General features: G+C 41.6%; 1 protein-coding gene across 3 annotated transcripts in view; it reads left to right on the forward strand.

Annotated features, from left to right (window-relative positions):
• The first annotated feature begins 3,919 nt into the window (after window positions 1-3,919).
• The window catches only part of POPDC1 (popeye domain cAMP effector 1), a 32,485-nt gene continuing 14,472 nt past the window's right edge, over window positions 3,920-21,932 (forward strand). The window contains exons 1-6 of one of the 3 annotated variants that reach the window (XM_087775242.1): window positions 3,920-4,117; window positions 8,479-8,598; window positions 9,245-9,314; window positions 9,682-9,915; window positions 12,221-12,345; window positions 21,312-21,499. In XM_087775242.1, coding sequence (XP_087631368.1) covers window positions 9,693-9,915; window positions 12,221-12,345; window positions 21,312-21,499 — 536 coding nt within the window. In that variant the 5' untranslated portion in view covers window positions 3,920-4,117; window positions 8,479-8,598; window positions 9,245-9,314; window positions 9,682-9,692. Of the gene's footprint in view, window positions 4,118-8,459; window positions 8,599-9,244; window positions 9,315-9,681; window positions 9,916-12,220; window positions 12,346-21,311; window positions 21,500-21,932 lie in introns of those variants that run through there. The other 2 variants (XM_087775240.1, XM_087775241.1) reach the window with 2 other exon arrangements.

Genomic DNA, 21,932 nt, shown 5'->3' on the forward strand with positions numbered 1-21,932 from the left:
CGTACAAATTAAATTGTCAGCAGGAGACTGCTCACACATAATTCGGGAACAGGGATAATTGCTAAGTGTGACTGAATAAATTGTTTACTGTGCACAGTTTAGAAAACTTTAATAGCAAACAATTTTACTCTGCCCTTACGCCTCAGGATTGCATACCCCTTGCATAAACATATATGACAACCAGTGCATCTGTTAAAACTTGGATACTTTCACAGATCGTTTTAGAAGAAAGTTGTCTTCTGTCTCTAAGTTTGCAACAAGCCATTATTATACTCTCAGCCAGACACTTGAAACCCCCAGGATACAATGTTTTATATTTCTGATTCAAACGAGGTTCACAAATAGATAGCCCTTCTTGCATAAACAGGAGACACCCTCCCTGCAGAAACAGCATGGGGAAAATTGGCAGACCATATTGCAATACATCAGAAAGTGGCCGACAGAGGGTCTGAGGTAAAAATGCACCAGAATGCACACAGTCCTCTTAAATAAACCTCCAGAATATTAAAGAGCTGAGAGAGTATTTGTCATTCACAATCTCTTCCACACAAACTTCCTTCTAATAAAATGTAGTTCTTGAGGATGCTTTCAGGTAAAACCCAAATAATTTTTTTTTTCCCTGTGGAAAATATGTGTAATTTTTCAGTTATACGGCACATAATTTCAGCATCTGGGATGGGATTTGTCTCAGTGAAATGTGGCACTTCTGAACTATGCCAGGGTATTTCATCCCGCTCAGTCAGTTGTCAAACACACACAGGATTAATTACTTTCTAAAGGAGCCCCCTTGCATTGTCTGCGGAGGGAGTTTAAAAGATTAGTTTAGAGTAGGCATCTTTTAGCTTGTAGATGCTGAGTACGCTTCCTGAAACTATAAATGGAAACATTTCATAGATCTCACCATTGTCTGAAAATAGCCCTGTCAGCCTGGCACATCTGGGATCCCGAATACAAAGCATTTGTTCTCTTTAGTGAAAACTTTGCCTAAAAAAGGCTGAGGAATTGGGCTCTCATTTGGAAGAGGCAGAGCACTTCCAGTTTCACAAGAAGTTACTTTATCATCTTTCAGTGCCCGGCTAGGCTGAACCCAGGAGCAGGGGAAGGGGGCTCTGGTCTCAGCTGTGCTTCTGAACTCCGGCCCGACCTCAGCTGAGCGACATCTCCCCGCATCGTCAGCAGGCCTTCTTTCCCCGGTAATACAGGAGAACAGCCAGGCACCAACAGCTTAGGGTATACCGTCGAAAATCACAAAGCAGGTTGACGGAGATAAGGAACGAGACTGAGCAATTTGCAACATCCATGTGACATTTTCTGCGGCAGACCATTACTGTGGAAAATAACTAAATAATTGGGGAAAGTACTTAAGCTATCAAGACTTTAATAGCAAGAGAGACAAACATGACAGAGAGAAAGCCTGCATCAATGAACAGCTGTAATACCATGAGACCTGTCTCTGCTAACAAAATGCATCAATTCAACACAAATCTCTAAAAATTGATCTGGCTATTTGAAGCCATCTCCTCATCAATGTAGACGCAAACAGTTTTTATTTCTTTCCTCTGTCAGATTAATGTGTATTAGCAGACTTCAATGAACTTGTGCTTTATTGACATAGATAGGAGGTTAACCCAACTCTTTAAGTCTTTACAGTGGTTTAACATTAGGACATTAAACTGATTTAATTAAACCAGCCCATTCTCCTACCGTACCTGAGACCTTGGTTTAAGAGAATAAACTGTACTTAACACATTCTACTTACAGAATGTTTATGTTAGCTATATAACTATAGATACCGTTATCTATGTTATCTAATATTAACTATGTAAATAAAGGTTATGTAAAATTATGGCCATTAATATCTGCATAGGACTATGTGCTATTATCCATATACACTTGATGCTAGTCGTTCTATTAGAGAAAGGAAGGTTTTTCTTCTACATGCAGGGAAGGGCACCGAGATGGTCAGGGAACTGGAGCACATGGTGAAGGAGGAGAGGCTAAAAGAACCAAGTTTGTTCAGCCTGAAAAGGAGAAGGTTTAGGGGAGATCAGAGCCCATCAAAGCCATGTCTACACTCTTCATCTGCTTGTGGTCCTCCTAGAGGGCCAGGAGTAGGGGCAGCTCTCAGATCCTGCCTCATTTCTCCCTTTCTGCCAACAGCTGTACTAGGTACCACCATCTATGTTACCCACGCAGCCTTGGTTCTTACCACTTTGCTGCGCAGGGGAAATGACATTTAATCTCGAATATACTGGAATATAAAGATCCCACAAGACTAGCTGCAATCAGGACAAAGTTCTACACCTTCACGTGGCTGCAACTATTATTAGTTCATTGCCAAGCTTTCCTAACACTGATTTTCTGCATTGGGCTAAGCAGACACTGTTTGTCACCAAGGCTCCCCACAAAAACAGAGACCTGGAGGGTAATGAGAGAAGTACAAAGACTCTATAAAAGACACAACTAGTACAGCAAACTGTGTTTCTCCAATGCACAGCATTCAGTAACGTGCTAGAAAATGCTTACATGTCAGTCTAGATTTGTATAGGAGCCCTCTGACAGGCTGCTTTGTGCTGCTTTTGGAAGCTACTTGGCTTTGCTCCAGCAAGCATAGCTGAATATTATGAATCTGAAACACATGCTAGATACTATCTCTCATGACCGTTCCTGCGGCCATGCTATCCTGACTTGCTCTACCTACCCTGTTTCCAGCTCGCTTACTCTGCATATCTCAGGAAAGAGCGAATACATCCATAAGAATGACTGGCCAGTCAGAGGAAACACAGTCCCAAATCAATTCCTTCACAATAAATTCATAATATATTTTGGAAGATCAGGTCTTATACCAGGCAGCAGGATTCCTAAAAACCCTATTCACGCAGCACACATCACTGGAAAGATCCAGATCTCTTCAAGATGTAAAGGCAAGAACAACCATAACAAAGCCGGAGCCTCCTGGGACACATGTTGATGTGCATGTGTGTAAACAGTTACTTCAAAAATGATTCAGGATTCTGTATTCTTCTTTCCAAAAATATTTACGTATAATGCTGACCACATGCTCTCGGCTGCTGAAAAAAAAACCAACCCACTTTGTAGGTAGCTCATCAGGATGTATTGAAAGAGATTTTCTGCCTTTGCAGTCCTCATTTATCACTGACAGTCAGGTTTCGGGATGGGCTGGGATGCTCGTAGGCTATATCTGCAGTGCCTTTTGTCGCTGGATGATACACATCAAGATCCTGGAGATGAAGGCAGGCTTGGTGGCTACTTCACTTGTCCTGCAAAACTGGCAGTGCAGGAGAGGGCTAGACGGGGCATCGGCAGAGCAATCTGCCGACACGCAGGGACACAAGTGCCCTGCTTTGGAATGTAATTTCTGGGAGCTGTCAAACTGCCACACGAGCAAACTCAGTGACATTTCTTAAACATCGTGCTCGTGACAAAGCAACACCACAGCAGGTGCCAAGCTGAGAAGAGCAGTTTTATAAAGGCTATTGTGGCTCCTTGACTCACCATATAGGGGAAATACTGCTTGCCACTCATTTACGGGAGAATTCAGCTCTTCTAATTTTAGCCACCCAAAAAGCAAGGCACGCTGCCGAAGATCCGGGTTCGCCCCATGGTGAGCGGAGGCTCCTCTGTGGGGTGATCCACCCCACGAGTTTCCCCTGCCCACGCTGGGCACCACTCCGTGTTGGCAGGCTGCCACCCGGGAGGGAGCCCAGGTGACGCCTGCAGCCCAAGGGGGAGCAGGGGCTGCCCCCAGACCTCTGCGCCCCCCGCCCCGCCCCGCCCCGCCCCGCCCCGCCCCGCCCCGCCCCGCCCCGCCCCGCCCCGCCCCGCCCCGCCCCGCCCCGCCCCGCCCCCTGGCGGCCGCGCCTCGCCCCGCGGCCCCGCCGCCCGCAGCCCCCCGGGGCCGGCGGGAGGCGCCTGCGTGCTGCGGCCGCTCGGTGCCGGCCCCGGAGCTGGCGCCGCCCGCAGCCTCCCGCCCGCTTCTGCCTATTTTAGTCACAGCGGCGGCTGGGTGGCCGTGGTGGGACCTGGTGCCGGCGGTGTCGGGAGCGGCAGCCTGAGCCCGTCCCGTCCGGGAAACTTTTCCGGGGGCGCGGGGCAGGTAAGGGGCGCTCCCGCCGCCGTGCGCCGGCGGCACCGGGGAGGGGACGGCCGGGGAGGGAGCGAGCGAGCGAGCGGCCGGCGGGGCGGGTTACCTGGGCGGCGGTGGGTGCCCCCGGCTGGCTGCGGGCGGCCGGCGCCAGCGTCGTCGGGTCCCTCGGCCCCCGGGGGCGGCGGCGGCAGGAGGGGTGGGCGGCGGGTCCGTGCGGGAGCCGCTCCGCCGGCGGCGGCGGGCGGGGGAGCGCGCCCCTGCCCCGCTCTCGGCCTTCCCCGCTCGGGGGCTCGCCGCGGGCGCGGCTGCCGGGCGCGGTCCTGCCCGCCCCGGTCACAGCCCCGACGGGCGCCCGGCGAGCGGGGGCTCCGCTGGTGCCCTTCCTGCGGGCGGGCACTGCCTTGGAAGTGGCCCTTGGGGGCGAAAGGAACGGGTTGCTTGGTTATTTATATATATATATATATATATATATAAACGGCGGGTTTGGTGTTCGCAGGTTGTGGGCTAAAATGAAGCTTCGGAGGCACGGGTGAAAAGCAGGGCTGCGGGGTGACAGCTGCGGTGGCGTCCCTCGGCGCGGGCTTTCCGCACATCTGCGTGCAGTGTAATCAAATCGGAGAGTGAGCTCGCAGACAGTTAGCAAACTTCCATTGCCGTAGTGCAGCTATGCTGCTGTTGTGTTGAGCGTATGTAAGAGTGTTTCTCGTGGCGTGGTTATTTTTGTTAAATATGCAGAATGAAAATGCCGTTAAATTTTGTCTAGAATAAAGTGTAGAGTAAGGCTAACAAATTTCTGTAGTTAACGACTTGTTTCATGGAAAAGACCTTGCCCCGAAGAGCATACTGAACTACATCTTTTCTTACCCACTTTTCCATTCACTCCTACTTCATTATAAAAAGGAAAATGGTAACTTAAACTGTAATTAACTTACTAATGCTAATAGTTTGTCTTCAGCTCACAAAAGCAAAGAAATTGGTTGTCTAAATTCTCTATGCAGGTTTTGTGCTACAGGACCATAGAAAAGTAGTTAAAGTTCTTCAGATATGATTTAAAAAAAAAACCTTGTTGGTTTTTTTATTTTTCAATTTTTGTTTTCTCTAGACTCAGAAAATCCATCTACATAAATGATGGACTGTATAGTTGCAATGACTGTAAAGTTATACAAACATATTCAAGCAAAACTTTGAGAAGGTCACCTCAATAATGTTGAGCAGTAAAGCTGCGGGACACGAATAATCTCAGTAAAGTGGATGACGACGTGAGTGGGACGCTATGCACTGTCCCATATCAGCTTGGCTGACCTGTTCTCCTACTAGAACCAACTGCTTTAAAATTTTCTTCTACATCTCTCTTCTGTAAGTGTGTTGTAGGTATCCGTAAAACCCCTAATTTTTTTTTTTTTAAAGGTATCTTTGTGCCTGAAGATGTAGGGACTAAATACTTTTGGGAATGGCTTTCCAAAGCTTGACCTCTTGTATAAAGATGTCCTGAGCACAGAAAAATCTTAGAGTATAGCTCACCTCATTTACATTCTGAGAATTTGTATTTTCAGACCTAAAACCATGATCTTACCTTAACTCTAGCAAATTCATGCGCAAAAAAGCAATTAATAGGCTTTGTTGTTAATGATACTTATTTCTGATAGATTCAATGTTAAGGTGTCACTGAGTGGACATTTTTTTTTATATTTGTTCTTTTTTTTTTCCCTGTTTAGACAACGAACTGGCTTGAGTTTTCAATCAGCTGGCTTTTTAAACTCTTAGTTTAGTAAATCTAAATCCATATGAAAGAAAAATTACTTTACTGGATATTAAAAATATTCTTTTAATTATTTGTCTAATGCTCCTTAAAGCTTTCATTTCAGTAGACACTATTTCCCCAATTTTTTATTTCCCAATTTTTTTTATTCCCCAATTTTTTATTTCATTTCAGTTGACACTATTTCCCCAATTTTTCCAAAAATTTTGGAAAACAAATTTTTCAAAACAAACAAAAACAATGTTTGTTGCATTTTTGACTTCTGATATTAATACATGTCTTCAGGTATGGAAGACTTAAGCCTAAGACTTTGAAGTCTTATGCTGTATTAATCCTGAGCATGCATAACACTAATTTAAAGTTTTAAAGGCCTGTTTCTGTACTTCCAAAACTAATTTTTGACTCCGAGATAGCAGAGGCTAGGAAATGACAATTGCTTGTCTGTCTGTTGAACAGCAGATTTTTTGCTAATCCTTCAATATTATTTGACAACAGTAGACATTAGGACTAAAGAATTGACCTAAAATTAGAGAGATGTTATTTTGAATATTTGTCTTTCTGGTGTTACCTGTGGACAAACATTTTGGGTTACAGCTTGTAAATCTGCCTGCATGCCTGTTTTGTTGGTGCTCAAACAGGCTCCCTACTTGAAATTCATGGGCAGCTCTCCTTCAGAGCCGGTATCGCAATCTGTCCTTGTGTCATTTTGCAGATAGCATCAATCTATTTCTGCCAGCTTTAAAATACCGTGTTGACAGAGAAGTTCAGCAGCTTTCCACTGTTTTGCAGTACGTTAATGGTGCTGCAATGTTTATTTGTGAGTAGTAAGTTCAAATGTCATCATATAAAGACTTCAATGTGTTAAAGACAAGGCTTATTAAAAAAAAAAAAAAGGTGGCTAGATTTAGGTTCCTAGGTTCTAATTTAGGCAATTAAGTAGGTGGCCCAGACTTTCAAAAGCATTGAACACCTTGTTGTTACAGCTGTGGACTCTTTATTATTGAGAGCTTTAAATGACTTGGTCAACACTTGTTGGAGAAACATCTTCCCGTTATGACAGTTTCTGGCAGGTGGGTTGTGGCGTCAGTAATTGCGGCTAACAAGGGCAGCCGTGTTTTGGCTGGGTTGTGAGGAGAATGAGATTGTCGCATGTTGTATCGTTGATTTGGCTCGTTGGGTTTCCAGTCTTCAAATGTGTGATGCTTTACAGCCAAGTCTTAGGGTCAGGTAGCTTCTATTCTCCGGGTGATACAGTAGAAAATTTTGCTATTAAAAAAATCAGGCATCTGGAAAGCTGCTTTGGTTTGTAATCAGATGCAGCTGAAGTTACTTCTTGCAGCCCGTTTTGATCTTGAGATGAGTTGGTAGAGTTACGGCTGGTTCTGTATCTGTATGTGAGTTTGGTTGTCTTTACTCCTTCTCTTGGCACGTTAAGTGGTGCTTGTATTGGCAGATGACTAGGCAGTGAAGGACTGAATGTAGCTAGAAAACTGGCTGACAACTTTTTGCAAAAGATCTAGAGATCCTGCTGTTCCAGTGTAGGGGGTTTATATTGTTTGAAAACAACAGGAGCATGGTGATGAGGTGTCAGATGAGCACAAACACAGTTATCCGGTTAGCAATTATCTTCTGTTTGTGAGCGCATTAAAATGCTGGTCCTGCAGCCTCGAACGGGCTCAGGCTTTCGCTCCGTGTGTGAGTGGCTTTGTCAGGACAGCGGCACTGCTCTCGTGGCTCTGGCGCTAAGTCGCGCGAGAGAGCTGAAAGAAAATAGGAGCGTGTTAGGATGGTGCCTGTGTGATACCTGGACTGTGAATTTGTTTGGGCACCGTGGTTATGGATAACAATTTAGTGTAGAACTTGTTTATGCTGAAACCCCACATTTTAATTAACCTATGTAAGTTACTAATGTAGGAATGAAAATAGGAAAGTGAGCTTTTAAAAAATAAGTGAATCATGTATTTTGGTAAAAAATAGGTAATTTTTTTTTTTTAATTTGAAAATCATTTCTCTCCAGACGTGGATAGCACTATGTCCGTGCTAGCATTTGATCCCGCAAGATGCCTCTGCGTGTTCTGTAGCATGCCTTAGCTGTGACAGGCTCTCTGCATTGGAGGGGAACTATCAGAGGGTGGAGGTTTTATTTCTGATTTCTTTCTTCCCGCTACTTTAAAAAGCGATTTAAAAGACTGATTAATTTCAGAAATTGTCCAGCTTGCTTATGCCTTGTACACAAGTTGCTTGGGAGGAAAATAATAAAAAGAATGGATGAAGCAACTCAAAATTACTTCACAGCCCAAGAAGCACTCTGAAGTAACAGAGAGATGCTGAGTGTATTCCAGTCTGCAGGAAATATTGACTGTATTAACCGTGACTCAAAATCGTCTGCTGAGCAGGTGAATTACATGACAGTTAGTAAGCACACACGGCAGGGACGTGCACTGTCTCTGCAGAATTACTTGAATGCAAGTTCCACCGTGTTGTATGTTACGGAGCCTGTTTGCTCAGTGATATGTGCATGTATTTCATTAATAAGACTCAAGCAGAGCTCCATATAATCTCTACTGCTGTGGCAGTGGGCGACCATACGTTTCTGCTGTGTTTATGACAGTCCGTCTAGGAACAGTCGTGTTTGTCCAGCTGGGAACTGCTCTGGGTTGAGAAGACCTTCTGGAGTGCTTGTAACACTGACTGAAGTTCCCTAGAGAGACCAGCTTTCAAGATTTTAAAGGTAGTGTCTGGAAATCTTTGTTTCTCTTTGTGGTTTGTTTTTAATAGGAATTTTTTACTTTGTATTGGGAAGATATTTGCCCACAGATATATTTCTTTTAGTTGGTGTGAAAGGAGAATATGCTAGATGTATTATTACAACAACAACAAAAAAAACACCCTATGTATTTTTAGATGAGAAATCAGCTTTTTAAACTGTCTTGTTTTCCACAGGCAGCCAAAGGTCTTGCAAGCTTACTCATACTAGGTAGACCAAGTGATTTCCCTGAAAGACTGGCAACCTTGTCATAACTTAGCAGCCTGGGCATCTCCCTTTCTGACTTGGTAGCATCTGATCAACTAGGAGGAGAAATGGTAGTTTTTATTTACTGTTCTCAAAAGTGGTTTAGGGTTTTTTGCCTACTCTGGTTAATGTGTGCAAAACAGTATGTGACTTAGGAGACCTCCAAATGATCCTGCAAATACTGCAAGAAAGCCAGAAGCTAAGACTGTCTTTGGTTTTGATTTTTGTATGGTTTGTTGGCTTTCTTTTAATCAACCAAGCAGCACATGTTCCTCCTTTAAGACCTTCCATTCCTTATTTAGAAGAGCAGCTTTGTATGCCATAAAAGAGACTTACACTACATAAGCCTTTTTTTTTCTTTCAGTTCTCATCTAGGTTGTTAAGTTCTCTAAAATATTTACTTTGCCTAAGATTGTGGACCCATTCAATAAACGGTAGGCTGAAATGTGATTTTTTTTTTATTTGTGTAGGACTGGGAAGAATACATAGGATGTTGTATTGAGCAATGACAGTCACAGTAGCTAGTGTTCAAGCAGTGCTGTTTTATGTGCATATGGTCCAAATTTTGAAATGTACCAGTCTTCAAGCGTAGCGCTTAGGTGAAAGAGATAGTAAAGCATTACTGAACTATACATCTAGCTTACCCTTTTAAAGCATTTGTAGATTTTTTTTTTCTTCCCATGAATGATAATGGAAAATACATCCTGGGAAGAGAGAAAATAACCCTAAAATCAATGTGTATGTCTAATATATTTCAGTTTAATGCATGGTGATTTTTTTTCTCTCTCTCTCTCATTGCAGGAGTCTCCAAGATGAATACTACAGCAATGAGCCCACTCACTGTTACTCCACTAGGTTTTATTCCAGACTTAAAAAATGCCACCCTTGTGCCTTTCAATGAGACTGCATGTGAAAACTGGAAAGAGATTCATCATCTTGTTTTCCATGTGGCAAATATTTGCTTTGCAGTTGGACTGGTTATTCCAACTACTCTGAACCTTCATATGATTTTTCTGCGAGGCCTGCTCACCATAGGTAGGAGAATTATTCTGGAGAGATTTGCGACTTTCCTGTGACAGAAATAGCAGTTTGCGACCATTACGGAGCTGGTCCCTTCAGCTTACGGTGAAGTTACAGCCCATATTGATGGTCGTTGTACTCTGCTGAAGGTATTTTTGGTGTAAGTGGGGGTCTATTCTTACCCTGACATATCTTTTCTAGAAAGGTTATGTGTGCCTAGGCTCTTAAAATTTCCCAGGAATTTAACTTAGTTTCAAACCTATGAAGATGTCAACTTGAGAACAAGTGGACCCTGTTTACTTCAGATGTGACTGGCTGCTTAAAATTCATTAAATTCCAAATCACAGTTAAGTCTATGGATCGTTAAGACCTTAATTTTAGGTTTCAAGTAAGTACTGGGACTGTCTGTTGGCTGGTGCACCTGCTGCAGTAGGTGAGGTTTTCCTTGAGATGCTTGATGTCAGCCCCCATGTTCTTTAAATGTGGGTTTAAACATATGGCACTTGTGGGTCACCAGCCTTATTTTCATTGCCGATTTAGAAGTGCAGGCTTTCAATATGGAGTGCAGTCTGTGTTCTCCTGAAGTCAGTCATATTTCCTCCACCACTATAGGCATCTTGCAACACCAAAATTGGACTTCAGAGGAAAAACTACATTTGGCATACTTGAGACTGAGCAAGCATGGTGTCATTTGTAACCCTCTTGTGGTCCCACAGCTATTTCAAAGCCCCTGTACTTTGTGTGGGACAAGGTCTTTGTGATCAAAGGAGAAGTAGTGAGTCATTGCAGTGTAAGAAAGATAAACCCGAGTGTATCACAACACAGAGCATGCTTAAGTATTTTTAAGGGAGAATGCTTATTATTATCTATAGTACGGGTCAATTCTATGATAAACTTCTATGGTTCAATTTACAATGATCTTGCCTTTTCTTTTTTATAGCTATTATAGGATAACTTATTAAAACAGACTGCACTGATGACAAGGGTCTGAGCATTGCAAGACCTATTGTCTGTGTAGTTCTTATTTTAAAAAGCAATGGGAGCTCTGCACTTGCTGAGCTTGACACTTTGGTCTGTAGGTCTTGTTGCAGTTTGAGCAGATATGGAATCAGGGTTTGGCAAGCTGAGGTGGCAGCTGGAAGCAAATTTACTCTGTGGGCAGCATAAGTAATGAAGCCTGGTTCCTAGGGATCTGTCCCCTTTGCTTTGATGACCCTGCCCCACCTCTGTGCTGCTCCACAATATTGCTCCTCTTAAATACTTCCAGACCTTGTATCCTCCCATCCCTTGTAGTCTAATTAACCAGCTGATCAAGAGTCACCGTATTTTGGCTTTTCTGATCTGTATGTAAGTGCTGCCTGGCCAGTCAACAACCCAGACAGAACAGATAGTACTGAGTTCATGAATTCAGCATTATCTTCAGGGTGAAAGGGGGAAGGGACGCTAATTTGGCACCTTCTCCTTGTTGTCTTTGCACAAAACTTAAGGGAAAATGTATCTGTGACCTCTACAGCCATCTCTATCAGACAGTAGGCTCACAGTTATCTGGGAGAGACTCACTGATGCATAATCTATCATTTGATAAGTATTGTCTTCGTAGGCTAAAAATAGAATACATAATCATACAGCATGCCTTATCTTTTAAAGCAGTTGTCATTGTTCAAAGTAAAGTGACTAAAAAAAGAAATTTTCTTTGTTGTACAAGAGAATCCAGGTTCTTGCTGTGACCTTGTCAAAATGCAGCAATGATACTTCCTTTAAATTTTCAAAAATATCTGCGTGTGACTTAAACTTTTGTGCAACTACTGCTCGCTAGTTGGATATGAATGTTACTGATATGAACAACAACCATTCATTTTTAGGGTCTTGTTTGCTAATTAATGCAATACTAGTAATAAAGTTTTATGAGCTGCTTAATTTTTGTGGATTGATTGGTTTGGTTTTTTGTTAGCTTTTTTTTTTTGTACTTAAGATACAGTTTTTGCTGATCCCATTTCTACTTCATTTTAGTAACAGGCCATTGTGGGCTGCACCTCTCTGCTTTCCCCAGTCCTGATCTGAATTATTGTTGCTCCAGTATTGCAATAGGACTGCAGTCTGCTGTTAGCCTGCTCTCGGTGCCTGTTCGTAGCCTTGTAGTGGATTAGCTCATGCTGCCAGTGCATGCATTGATCCACAGAGCCTAACTGTAGTAAAGCTTGTAGAATATATTGCTTTTCAGTGTAATTACACCCAGTGGACGCATTCTTGATGGCTTTGTACGAATGTGTTTATTGTTCAGTGAAATTTAAGTTCCTTTTTTTTTTTTAAATTTTTACAGGATGTGCATTGTTCATCATTTGGGCTACACTCTACCGTTGTGCCTTGGACATAATGATCTGGAATTCTGTGTTTTTGGTTGTCAACCTCTTGCATTTCATATACCTAGTGTATAAGAGAAGACCGGTATGTATAACTACTAAATTGCACAAGCAGTCTAGTAAGATGCAAGAAAAAGGAAGTTTTGCCCATGTTTGTTAGACAAACCAATGAATTACACAGCAGTTCTTGAATTACACAGCAATTCTTTTGAACAAAGTCAGTTAGCTACTTCAGGAAGGATCCAGACCATAAGTGTCATCTGATGCAGTACGTAATTATTTTCCTGAAATACATATTCTTGAAAAATGATTTGACTTTAGAAGTTACTATTGGCTGGTTGTGGCTGTTGTGTTTGGTTTTGGTGGTAAGGAAGGGGTTACATAGTTTCTTTGCAGAGAGACCAGAAATGGTAGTTTGGAGGTTGTGTGTGTTTGGGCTTTTTTTGTTTGTGTTGAGTGGTTTTTTTTTGTCGTTTTCACCAGCCACAAGCATACATGCATACAGGTGTTCTGAAGTAAAATCCTACCAAGATACTTAAAATTGAGCATTCCAGGACAGTAATTTTTTTACATTAGGGGTTTGTGAGGGATCAAACTTTCCTACCTTGCTTTTAAGTCTTGAACATCCTCTGTGGTGGGAAAGGGGACTGATAAATGACAAGTGCCCTGATAGACTGTTGTTTCAACATGGAAACAAATGCTGATGTCCATTTATAAATGACCTTCACGCTCTTTGCTTTGCTGACAAGTGCTTTAGCCCATATGTTTTGTACTACTACATTCCTTTTAATTGAAAGGAAAGGTAAGTGAGATGCTACTACCCTTTTTTGAACATCTATGTGACTCAGACATAAGCAGCAAAACTGAGTAAGGTGCGGGGAGAGTGGTATTAAGTAAGATGATCCTTCCTTTTATCGCATTTAGTGTATTCATTGAGTTTTGAGGGTCATATCTGGGAATTTTATGACTCCTTTTGTTGCCTTCAGAAGGATGCATTGGGATAACTTTCTTCAAATGCACTTTAAGAATATATTTGAAATGTATACCAAAAATAGAGGAATTTTTGCCCTGCCTTCAGCTAAGTGTATATCCAATAGAAAAATCAATTTATGTTGTTAGTGTTATTCATCCAGAAGTATATTCTGTTTCTGCAAAACTATTAGTAACCCAGCCTTCTGTTGGTATATGCACATCAAAACTAGATAATCTTTAATATAATAATTGCTATTATGTGTCAATCAAATATTAATGAAGTGCTAATTGTTCAAAATGTTAATATTACATTCTGTTGTCTCCAAAATCTAAGGCAGATAGGTTTATAATGTGAACATTACAGGAATATATATGGGGTTACATTATCAGCAGAATATCTCTGCCTTCGCCCAAAATCAGACACATTCTGGAAGTGTGTAACAGCTGGTACAAAAAAAACTGGCTGGAAATAAGCTCTTCACCAAGTAAACACAGCCTGTGCAAGAAAGCAGCTAGGAAATTAGCAACCTCCTCCTTTCCTGGCAAGGCAGCATATAAAGCTTGACTTCTGTCTTGCCTAGAAGATAGCTTAAAAGTAGCTAGACTGATCTACTACTAGACATCTATAGATGTGTAGTAAATATTTCTAGTCATTTAAATTACTCTGAGTGATCTTCTCAGTTAAAGGGTAAGTTCCTCTTTGGTTTGTATTGCTAATGCTATTATTTTAGACTATTCAATCCATTTTTACGTCATCATCAAGATACAGCATCATGGTGAAACTGCACCATATTTCTGCTAGTCAGCCGTGGCCATGCTGCCCAGTGCACCACACAAAATAACAGTTGTGATAATGTGGAGCCAGTAAAGCCAGACTCTACATGTTTGTGTCTGCAGTTAGATATCCTATGCAGGTACTCTGGTCTTTAATATGGGATGAGCTCATGTTGCATTCTTTGCCTTCAATGAAGCCACCAAGTGAGCGTGTTCTGCATCCCCTCAACCCACCCACCAACTTAGCCTTTTAATGTCATCCTGAGGCCTGTAGTCCTTTGTCAGATGGGATGGGAATTGGCTAACAAAGCCAGAAATTATTGCAAAAGGCAGGAGTGCATAGCTGATATAAACTCATTTCCCTAGAAAACCAAGCCTTAAAACTTGTCTGTATCTTTAAAAGTGAGTTGTGGCATCTGTTCTTAGAACACGGGTAATGGTCCTCAGGTTTGTACCCATCCAACCATTTCCAAAATTCTAAATAAAAGGTTATTGGAGAGTGAAGGAGCATCCTGGGAGGGAGACACACTGGTTTGTGGTTGAGTGTTTAAAAAAAAAAAAAAAAAACCAACCAAACAAAAAACACCCTTACAATGTGTAAGGTAATGCTGAATGAAGAAGGAAAAAGGTTTTCTTCTGTGACTACAATTGTATACTAAAAGCTATGGTAGTATAGATTGGGGGGTTTTTGTTTATTTTAATTTAGACTTCATATTGAAGTGCCAGCTATTTTCACTAAATCTAGTAAATTTGTGAGCAGAATTATTTGTAAGTATTTGGATACTACAGTGAAAGAAGTGAATGGAAGTACTGTATAGGTGGGTTTAAAAGAAGGAATTGTGTAAGGACATGAAACTTGACTGATAAACTTTCAGTTACTAAAGTTGGTAGGAAGTTACCTCTAACTAAGAGAGGAAGGATTGGAGGACCTGCCTTTAGCTTTGCTCTCCATTTCTGTACATCTTCCCTGCTGACTCTGGAAGCACAGCAGAATCGAGGTGCTTGGCACTCCCACAGACACTGCACCATACACATGTGGTGCAAAACCACAGCTATACTTATACAGAATAAACTAGAATTCTAGACAGAGAACGCTAGAGGAAATGTAGGAAAATAGACTTTGGTGGACATCTAAAATCCCGTGCAAGTTAAGAATTTCAACTGAAGTAGAGCCAGAGCAAGCTGTCAAAAGAAGAGTTCAGGGAAATGAGAGAAAGCGAGAGATGATAGAAAGGCTGAAATCTTTACCAGTATGGCTAAAAACAACTGCAGAACAAACTCTGATAGGCAACCACAGCCTATAAAAAGAGGCTAGAGGTTAAATTGCACCTGTCTACAACAAATTGATAAATTGAGTACATCTACTTATATGTGTTAAAAAAGGAAGGGTTCTACCTACATCAGTGTTCCTCCAGTATGGAGCACAGATTCATCCAAAGGTTACCATCTGCAGGGCTACATGACCCTTACAACTTAAAGCTTAGCCAAGAATTAGTTCCGATAGATTAGCCATGCAGTGGTGTTTCTTTGTATATTAAGACTTAATGGAAGAAAAATATTGAAATTATTTTAAGTTTAAGAAATTACAGTATTTATGAACACTACATGAAAAATTATACTAAATATTTTACTATTTTATTTGGTGTAATACATAGTATTTTCAGTAATTATTTTTAAACCTCTTTTTTAAAACACCCCCCTACACACCTTAACACTAGTTCTTTTTCAGTTTTAGTTCTCAGCTCACCATCCAACAATGAAATGATACAGAAATATCTCTTTTTCAGAAAGGCCTGAAAGGAAACTCAGTGCAACCTAATTAACTTTTTTCCTTTAGTATTTGTATTCAAGGCACATAATTTGGGCAGAACTTCTAAGAGCGAATAATAGTTGAATTCCATAATAGCTGGTTCTTTGGGTGGGATTGTGGTATAGAAGAACCATCCAGTTTTAGGTGAGTCCAACATAAAGTAGTTTAGTATCTGGTTGTCGCTAGAGTCTACCAAAATACTTCCCATGTCCTAGCAAGAACACCAAACAGTTGTTTGCAACCAACTTGATCCATAGTGTGGAAACTGTTCAGAATGCCAAACTCCTGCTTCTCTGGCTCCTGAATGAAACCAGAGGAGACCAGGGCTTCTGAGGGGGCTGGAGTTCCACCTGTACCTGTAGACAGCAAAACCTTGTGCTCCAGGCACTGATAGCTGAGACACTGTGCTGTTTGATTTTATGCTGGAACATTGAAGGAGCACTTGTACAGCTAGACACCTACTGGGAGGCAAGCTAACTGGTCTGGCATTCACCTGAGTGCAGTCCTGCCACCATATATGCTCATGCTTGACTGTGCCCTGACTTGGATACAACATCATCAGGGGACTTTCCTGGCCAAGGTCCTGGGCTTGTACTTGAGTCCATCAATGTTTAAATAGTCTTTGTGGTGGTGTTTTTCTGATTTTTAATAGTCTAATATGTCTAGTTCTTTGCATGACTCCCATCACTGTATCTGATCGTGGCCTAGGATTCGTGCTTTACTTCAAGGTAATGTGTATACCAGATTACAGTGAATGTAAAACTACTCATTTCACCTTTGTCCCTATATGAGTTTCTGGACTGTAGCTTTTTCTTTCTGTCCATGGCAAAATATAGCATTGTTCTTTAGAAAAGGATGAGGAAAATTTCTCAAACTAAAAATAAAGCATTGGAAAGATCTAATGGAAATTCTGTCTTGGGCAGTGAGAGTACTTACAGTTGTGTTAATGAATGACAGATAATAAGTAGTCGAAGTCAGCTACACTTAAAATAAGTTTCCTGAATATACATGCTAACTCTACGCATCCCACCGTGATCAAAATATGGTCTTCTACCAATTCCATGAACAACAACAGTGACGTAGTTGAACTGTAAGTTTCATCTTTCTTGTTTGGTCATATGAAACCTCTCTGGCACATATATCATAATCATTTAACTCTGATCTTTGTAGATGTGCACACTCTTCTTTCAAAATATGTTTTTGTGGTGGTAAAGCTTACAGCACTTAGATCAATGCCCTCAGCTCCCTACTCCAGATCTTGAATGGAACGAGAGAGCTTGTAGGAACAGTCTTCCATATGGAGGCTTCCTAGACGCTCCTGCTGGTCAAGTCTGAAGAAGTTACTACCAGAAGAGCCACCTGAAACCAAATGTCAGTTCTGTTGACTCTAAAAACAAATGACTGTCTTCACAGTCTCTATAATTTTGGATAGAGAACAAAGTAAAATCATGAAAATGCCACCGCAGATGCCTTTACTTAATCTCTCTCTTTTTTTTCTTCGTCTTCTGCAATATTGAACTGCTTTCTGAAGACAGAAATATGAGGGAAATAGAAACAGTAAAATGTAGGAGTAATATCAAATCCTTTTAACTGGGAAGTGCTCTACATAAGCATTGACTGTTTTCTTAGGTAGTCTCAGTCACATTCTGGTACTTACCCTGAAATACTACATCATTCAGGACATGGGTGCTCCCAGAAATGAAAGGCCTCTGAGAGGAAGCATGTTATATTTGAGTCTAACAATTAAGAGCATTTTCAGAGAGTGCTCTTTAATTCTGCAATAGTAGCTTTGCCTTATGAAATAAGAATTGGAATAATCTTGTCTCACTCCATCCATCTCCAAGTTAAACATCTAGTTTCAGCTAGTTGTCCAATGTGATTCAACCCACCCACCCAGTATCTCTTTAAGATGTGATAGTGGCGTCCCTCTCCACTGGCTAGAGAACAAGCCTACACAACCATTATAAACTACTAACCTAGCTTTATATAGTCATAGTTAGGTGAGATGCAATTCATTGCTGCTCTCTAGCAGTATTGGGGGAGGGGGAATTCCAATTGCTTCATGCTAATCTAAACTGTAATGCAGTGGAGGACTGGAGACTGGCTTGCAGACTTGTATTACTACCACTGCAGCTCTAGTCTGGGAACTGTGGGTAGTCTGCTTCTCTGAAGACTGGGCTCTAAATAGCTAGTAAATTATGTGAATTTAAACAGTAGTTGAAATTACATGGAATCAGGGTAATATCCCAAACAATATATTAATCTTTTTGTTACAGACTGTGATCAGCAAGCTTACTTGAAGTGCTGCCTGGTAGTCACACATGTCTTTTTAGCTGTCTTACACATGTTTATTATGAACTTGAAGGCTGTTTTTAAGTGCTTTTCCTGTAGAAAACTAGAGAATAAATAAAAAAAAAAAAATCACCAAAAACCTTTCAGGAACTAATTTTGCATGAGATTTTCTGTCTGCAAATATTGTATTGCCCATCTCAAAATCAATTTTATTTAGTCATCCTCACAAATGATGTTTTTAAGGCAAGAAAGGAATGGAAGAATAATTACAAGTTAGTCATATTACAAAATGAATAATTTATATGTTCAGTTGAGCATATTTTATTAAATGGAGCAAGCAAAATAGCAGCAAGTTTCTCTTCTGACCAGAAGATTATTTCTGTGGATTTGACTCCTTGGAGCTTTACAGATTTGGCTTTTTTAGTCTGAGTGGAAGCTGGAAGAGTAATCGGTGTCTCTGCAGAGCAGAGCTCTGACTCGGAGCTCTGGCAGCATCCCAGAATATTTCAGCCACTGCTGAACAAAATATTACACCTACCCGTGTGGCTCATTTGGAATATGACCCACAAGCATGACTGGAGAAGCAGTCAGCTGCACTTGTGAAGGGTGAATAGTCTGTTATGAGGGAGACCATCTAAAATATATCTACAGCGTCCAACCCGATCAATCTTTAAGAAAGTGGTTATGCCTGCTTTCCCTTTTATGTATTGTACATGAGAGGAAGACCATGAAACCCGAATTGTGTGCTGGTTAAGGACTGCATTAGCATTCCAGGACCAAATCCTGTCCTCATGCCTGTATGTGTTGTTTTGAATTCAGGAGTCTTGGGAGCTACTTGTACGTTCATTTGAAAAAGGCATTTATCTTTCTTTGAGTTGCAGTGGTCATGTTTAGAAAGAAGTGGAAATTAAATTGGTACGGCTGTTAAAAATAAGGGAGAACCCGTGGGCAAAACAAATTGTTGTCTAACTTCACAGGTATATGGAACATATTTTGAAATCAAACAGTTTAGGGCAATCCCTGATGCAATATCTCTTGCTAGTTTAAATTTAATCTCTTGTTTTGTTTAAATTTGAGCTTTGTTTTGTCCATGTAGGTGTCCTCTGAGGTGTTAAAGATTGTGGCGTAAGGAACATACAGGAAATTCAAAAGCTCTGTTTCATATAAGCGTAGTCACTGGTAGAAGGTGTAATTAGTAATTGATTCAGTGTGAAACCAGTGTAACTTGAGGTCAAGTGACATACTGGACATGCGTAAGTCTGTGAGCCCTGATGGCACGCACCCACGGATGCCGAGGGACCTGGCTGATGTCACTGCGAGGCCACTCTTGGTAATCGTTGAACAATCGTGGCGACTGGGAGAAGTGCCTGAGGACTGGAGGAAAGCAGATGCCACTGCTTTCTTCAAAAAGGGCAAGAAATAGGACCCAGGGAACTGCAGGCTAGTCAGCCTCACCTTGATCCCTGAGAGGCGATGGAATGGCTAATCCTGGAAACCATTTCCAGCCACATGAAGGACAAGAAGGTGTGTGTTTTACATGGAGGCTGGATAAAAATCCTCATGGTTTATAAACTTGCTTTCACTTTTCATGGTTTCAGGCTGTCTGGGTAAAAAGTGAAGTCTGCAGGTTTGGGATATCCTTTTGTTGAGCTTTTGTGGAAATATAAATGTTGAAAAGTCATGAAGTGATAATAGCAAGGTCACGTAAGCAGGCTTCTCTCTCCTGTTTAGCAATTTAATAATGAACTGTATGCTCTTTCTGTGGGACTAACCCACCATCTCTGCCTACAGGATTGTCACTTCCAGAGTGATTCCTGTGGTGTTCAGTGGCCCGAATGTGGGATGGCTCGCATCAGCGATTTAGGCTGTGTGTGAATTACTCCAAACGTGGTTCCATAAATCTAGAAAGTTTCTGCCTCAGCTCAGTTTGTTCTGTGTTTAATTAAATTTGAAACGTAACAAGGAAACTTTCTCAGAATTCCTAAAACTTTTTGTTATGCTTGATTTACTGTTTCACACACACATGTAATTCTACCAAAAAGAGCTCAGGGAGGATTTTTGACGTGGAATACATACATCTCTTAGGGGCTAAAGAGTAATATTTTCACCCTAAAATGCTCTCCTGGGCCAGGAATAGTGACAGTTTGAAGGCATTATGGGCCTCAGACAGCCTGGGGCTTCCCATGGTCACTCTGGATTCCCCACCTCCTCCAGCCACGAGGTGACCAGAAGTTTCTCGATTCCCACTGTTGGCTACCATCAGCTGAAAAGTGGCTCCTGGACTCCTGTGCTGCCGCCTTCTCTCCTCCCCTGTTTTTTGTACTGAAATACATAAAAAAAATCTAGAAAATTGTGTAAACGTGGAATATTCTCATTTGTTGAAGTGGTGACTCCTTTTCTGCCTTTTTTTCTTGGTTGCTTTTCCTTATTTTCTGTTCTATGTATATTTTATCTTTTCATTGTCTGATGCTTATTGTTCTAATTTGTTTTCCTCCCAGCAAATATGTAGGCTTTGTTCAAGATGCCTCTGCTTTTGGGGAGGCCGGGACACCGTCTCATTCCCTGCTACCTTCATTCAGGAAAGACTTCCAGGCTTGGGATTTCAGCCAAGCTCCTTTCCCTCATCGCTCCTGCCTGCATTTGGGTGGGCTCCTAGATGTGGGATGTTCAGCTGGCAATGGTGTTTTTTTCTTCCCTCATCACACATGGTTTCAATATGATGGGTTTGTTTTTCAAGCCTCATAATACTGCTTTTCTACTGCAAGTAAGCCAAGAAGCTCAGGGATGAAAGGGGCTCCCAGGAGAGCCTGAGAGATGGCCAGAACGAGGCGTGCATATGGTGTGAAAAATGCAGGCAACCTCTTTTTTTTTTTCTTGCGTAAGTCTGGCCGAGGTCCTATTCGCTGTTACACCAACAGAAGTCTCAGAAGACTCCTTGCGTCTGGTTTAATGTGCCACTTGGATGGAATAGCATCCTAAAGCACCAGTGTGCTAGCCTGGCTAGTTTTAGATAAGGTTTTGGTCACCGTCTCATAGGCAGTGTTTGTGGATAGATGTCACACGTTTACCACTTCTGTCCTTGCCTAAACATAACAAAGACAAAGATGTTCCTCAAATGTAGCAACTAAAGCATGCGCACAGTCTTACTCTTTTTTTAACTAATGCTTCTGTGTTTATTGATGTCTTTTGGTTTTGCATTCTAGATCAAGATAGAGAAGGAGCTTAGCAGCCTCTACAAGAGAATGTTTGAACCTCTCCATGTGCCTCCAGAGCTCTTCCAAAGACTAACTGGACAATTCTGCAACATTCAGAGTTTAAAGACAGGTCAAGCCTATGCTGCAGAAGATAAAACATCAGTTGATGATAGGCTAAGCATCCTGCTGAAGGGGAAGTAGGTTCTGTAAAACCTGGGGACACTCTTACACTTTGTGTGATGGTTGAATAGCTTAGAAATTTGTTGGGGTTTTTGTTAGTTTTTTAAATGTTACTGTTTGTAGCATGTAATGGTCTATAGCCACAGACTATTTTGTGACACAGTTTTCAAATGTCAGTGATGTCTCTTAGTGGGAGCATATTATGCTTCCACTCGTGTGTGCAGCTGCATGGATCTTAATGGGAATTAGATTTGCATAAGACCAAAGGCAGTGTCTTCCAGAACAAGCAAGAGATTTGTCTGAGTCTTAGATATCTAAGTCGTCTTCGCAGTGCATTCTCAGTTTTTAAGGTTAAAAAATATTGTGCATGAGGGAAGGAAAAAATATCCCTCCAGCAGACTTTAAAACAACAGGCCTGTTGGAATTGGTTCGTTGCACATGTACGTGCAA

Source organism: Nipponia nippon, unplaced genomic scaffold (genome assembly GCF_047370975.1).
Source record: "Nipponia nippon isolate SJK-2023a ecotype South Korea unplaced genomic scaffold, ASM4737097v1 scaffold_4, whole genome shotgun sequence".
Taxonomy (NCBI): domain Eukaryota; kingdom Metazoa; phylum Chordata; class Aves; order Pelecaniformes; family Threskiornithidae; genus Nipponia; species Nipponia nippon.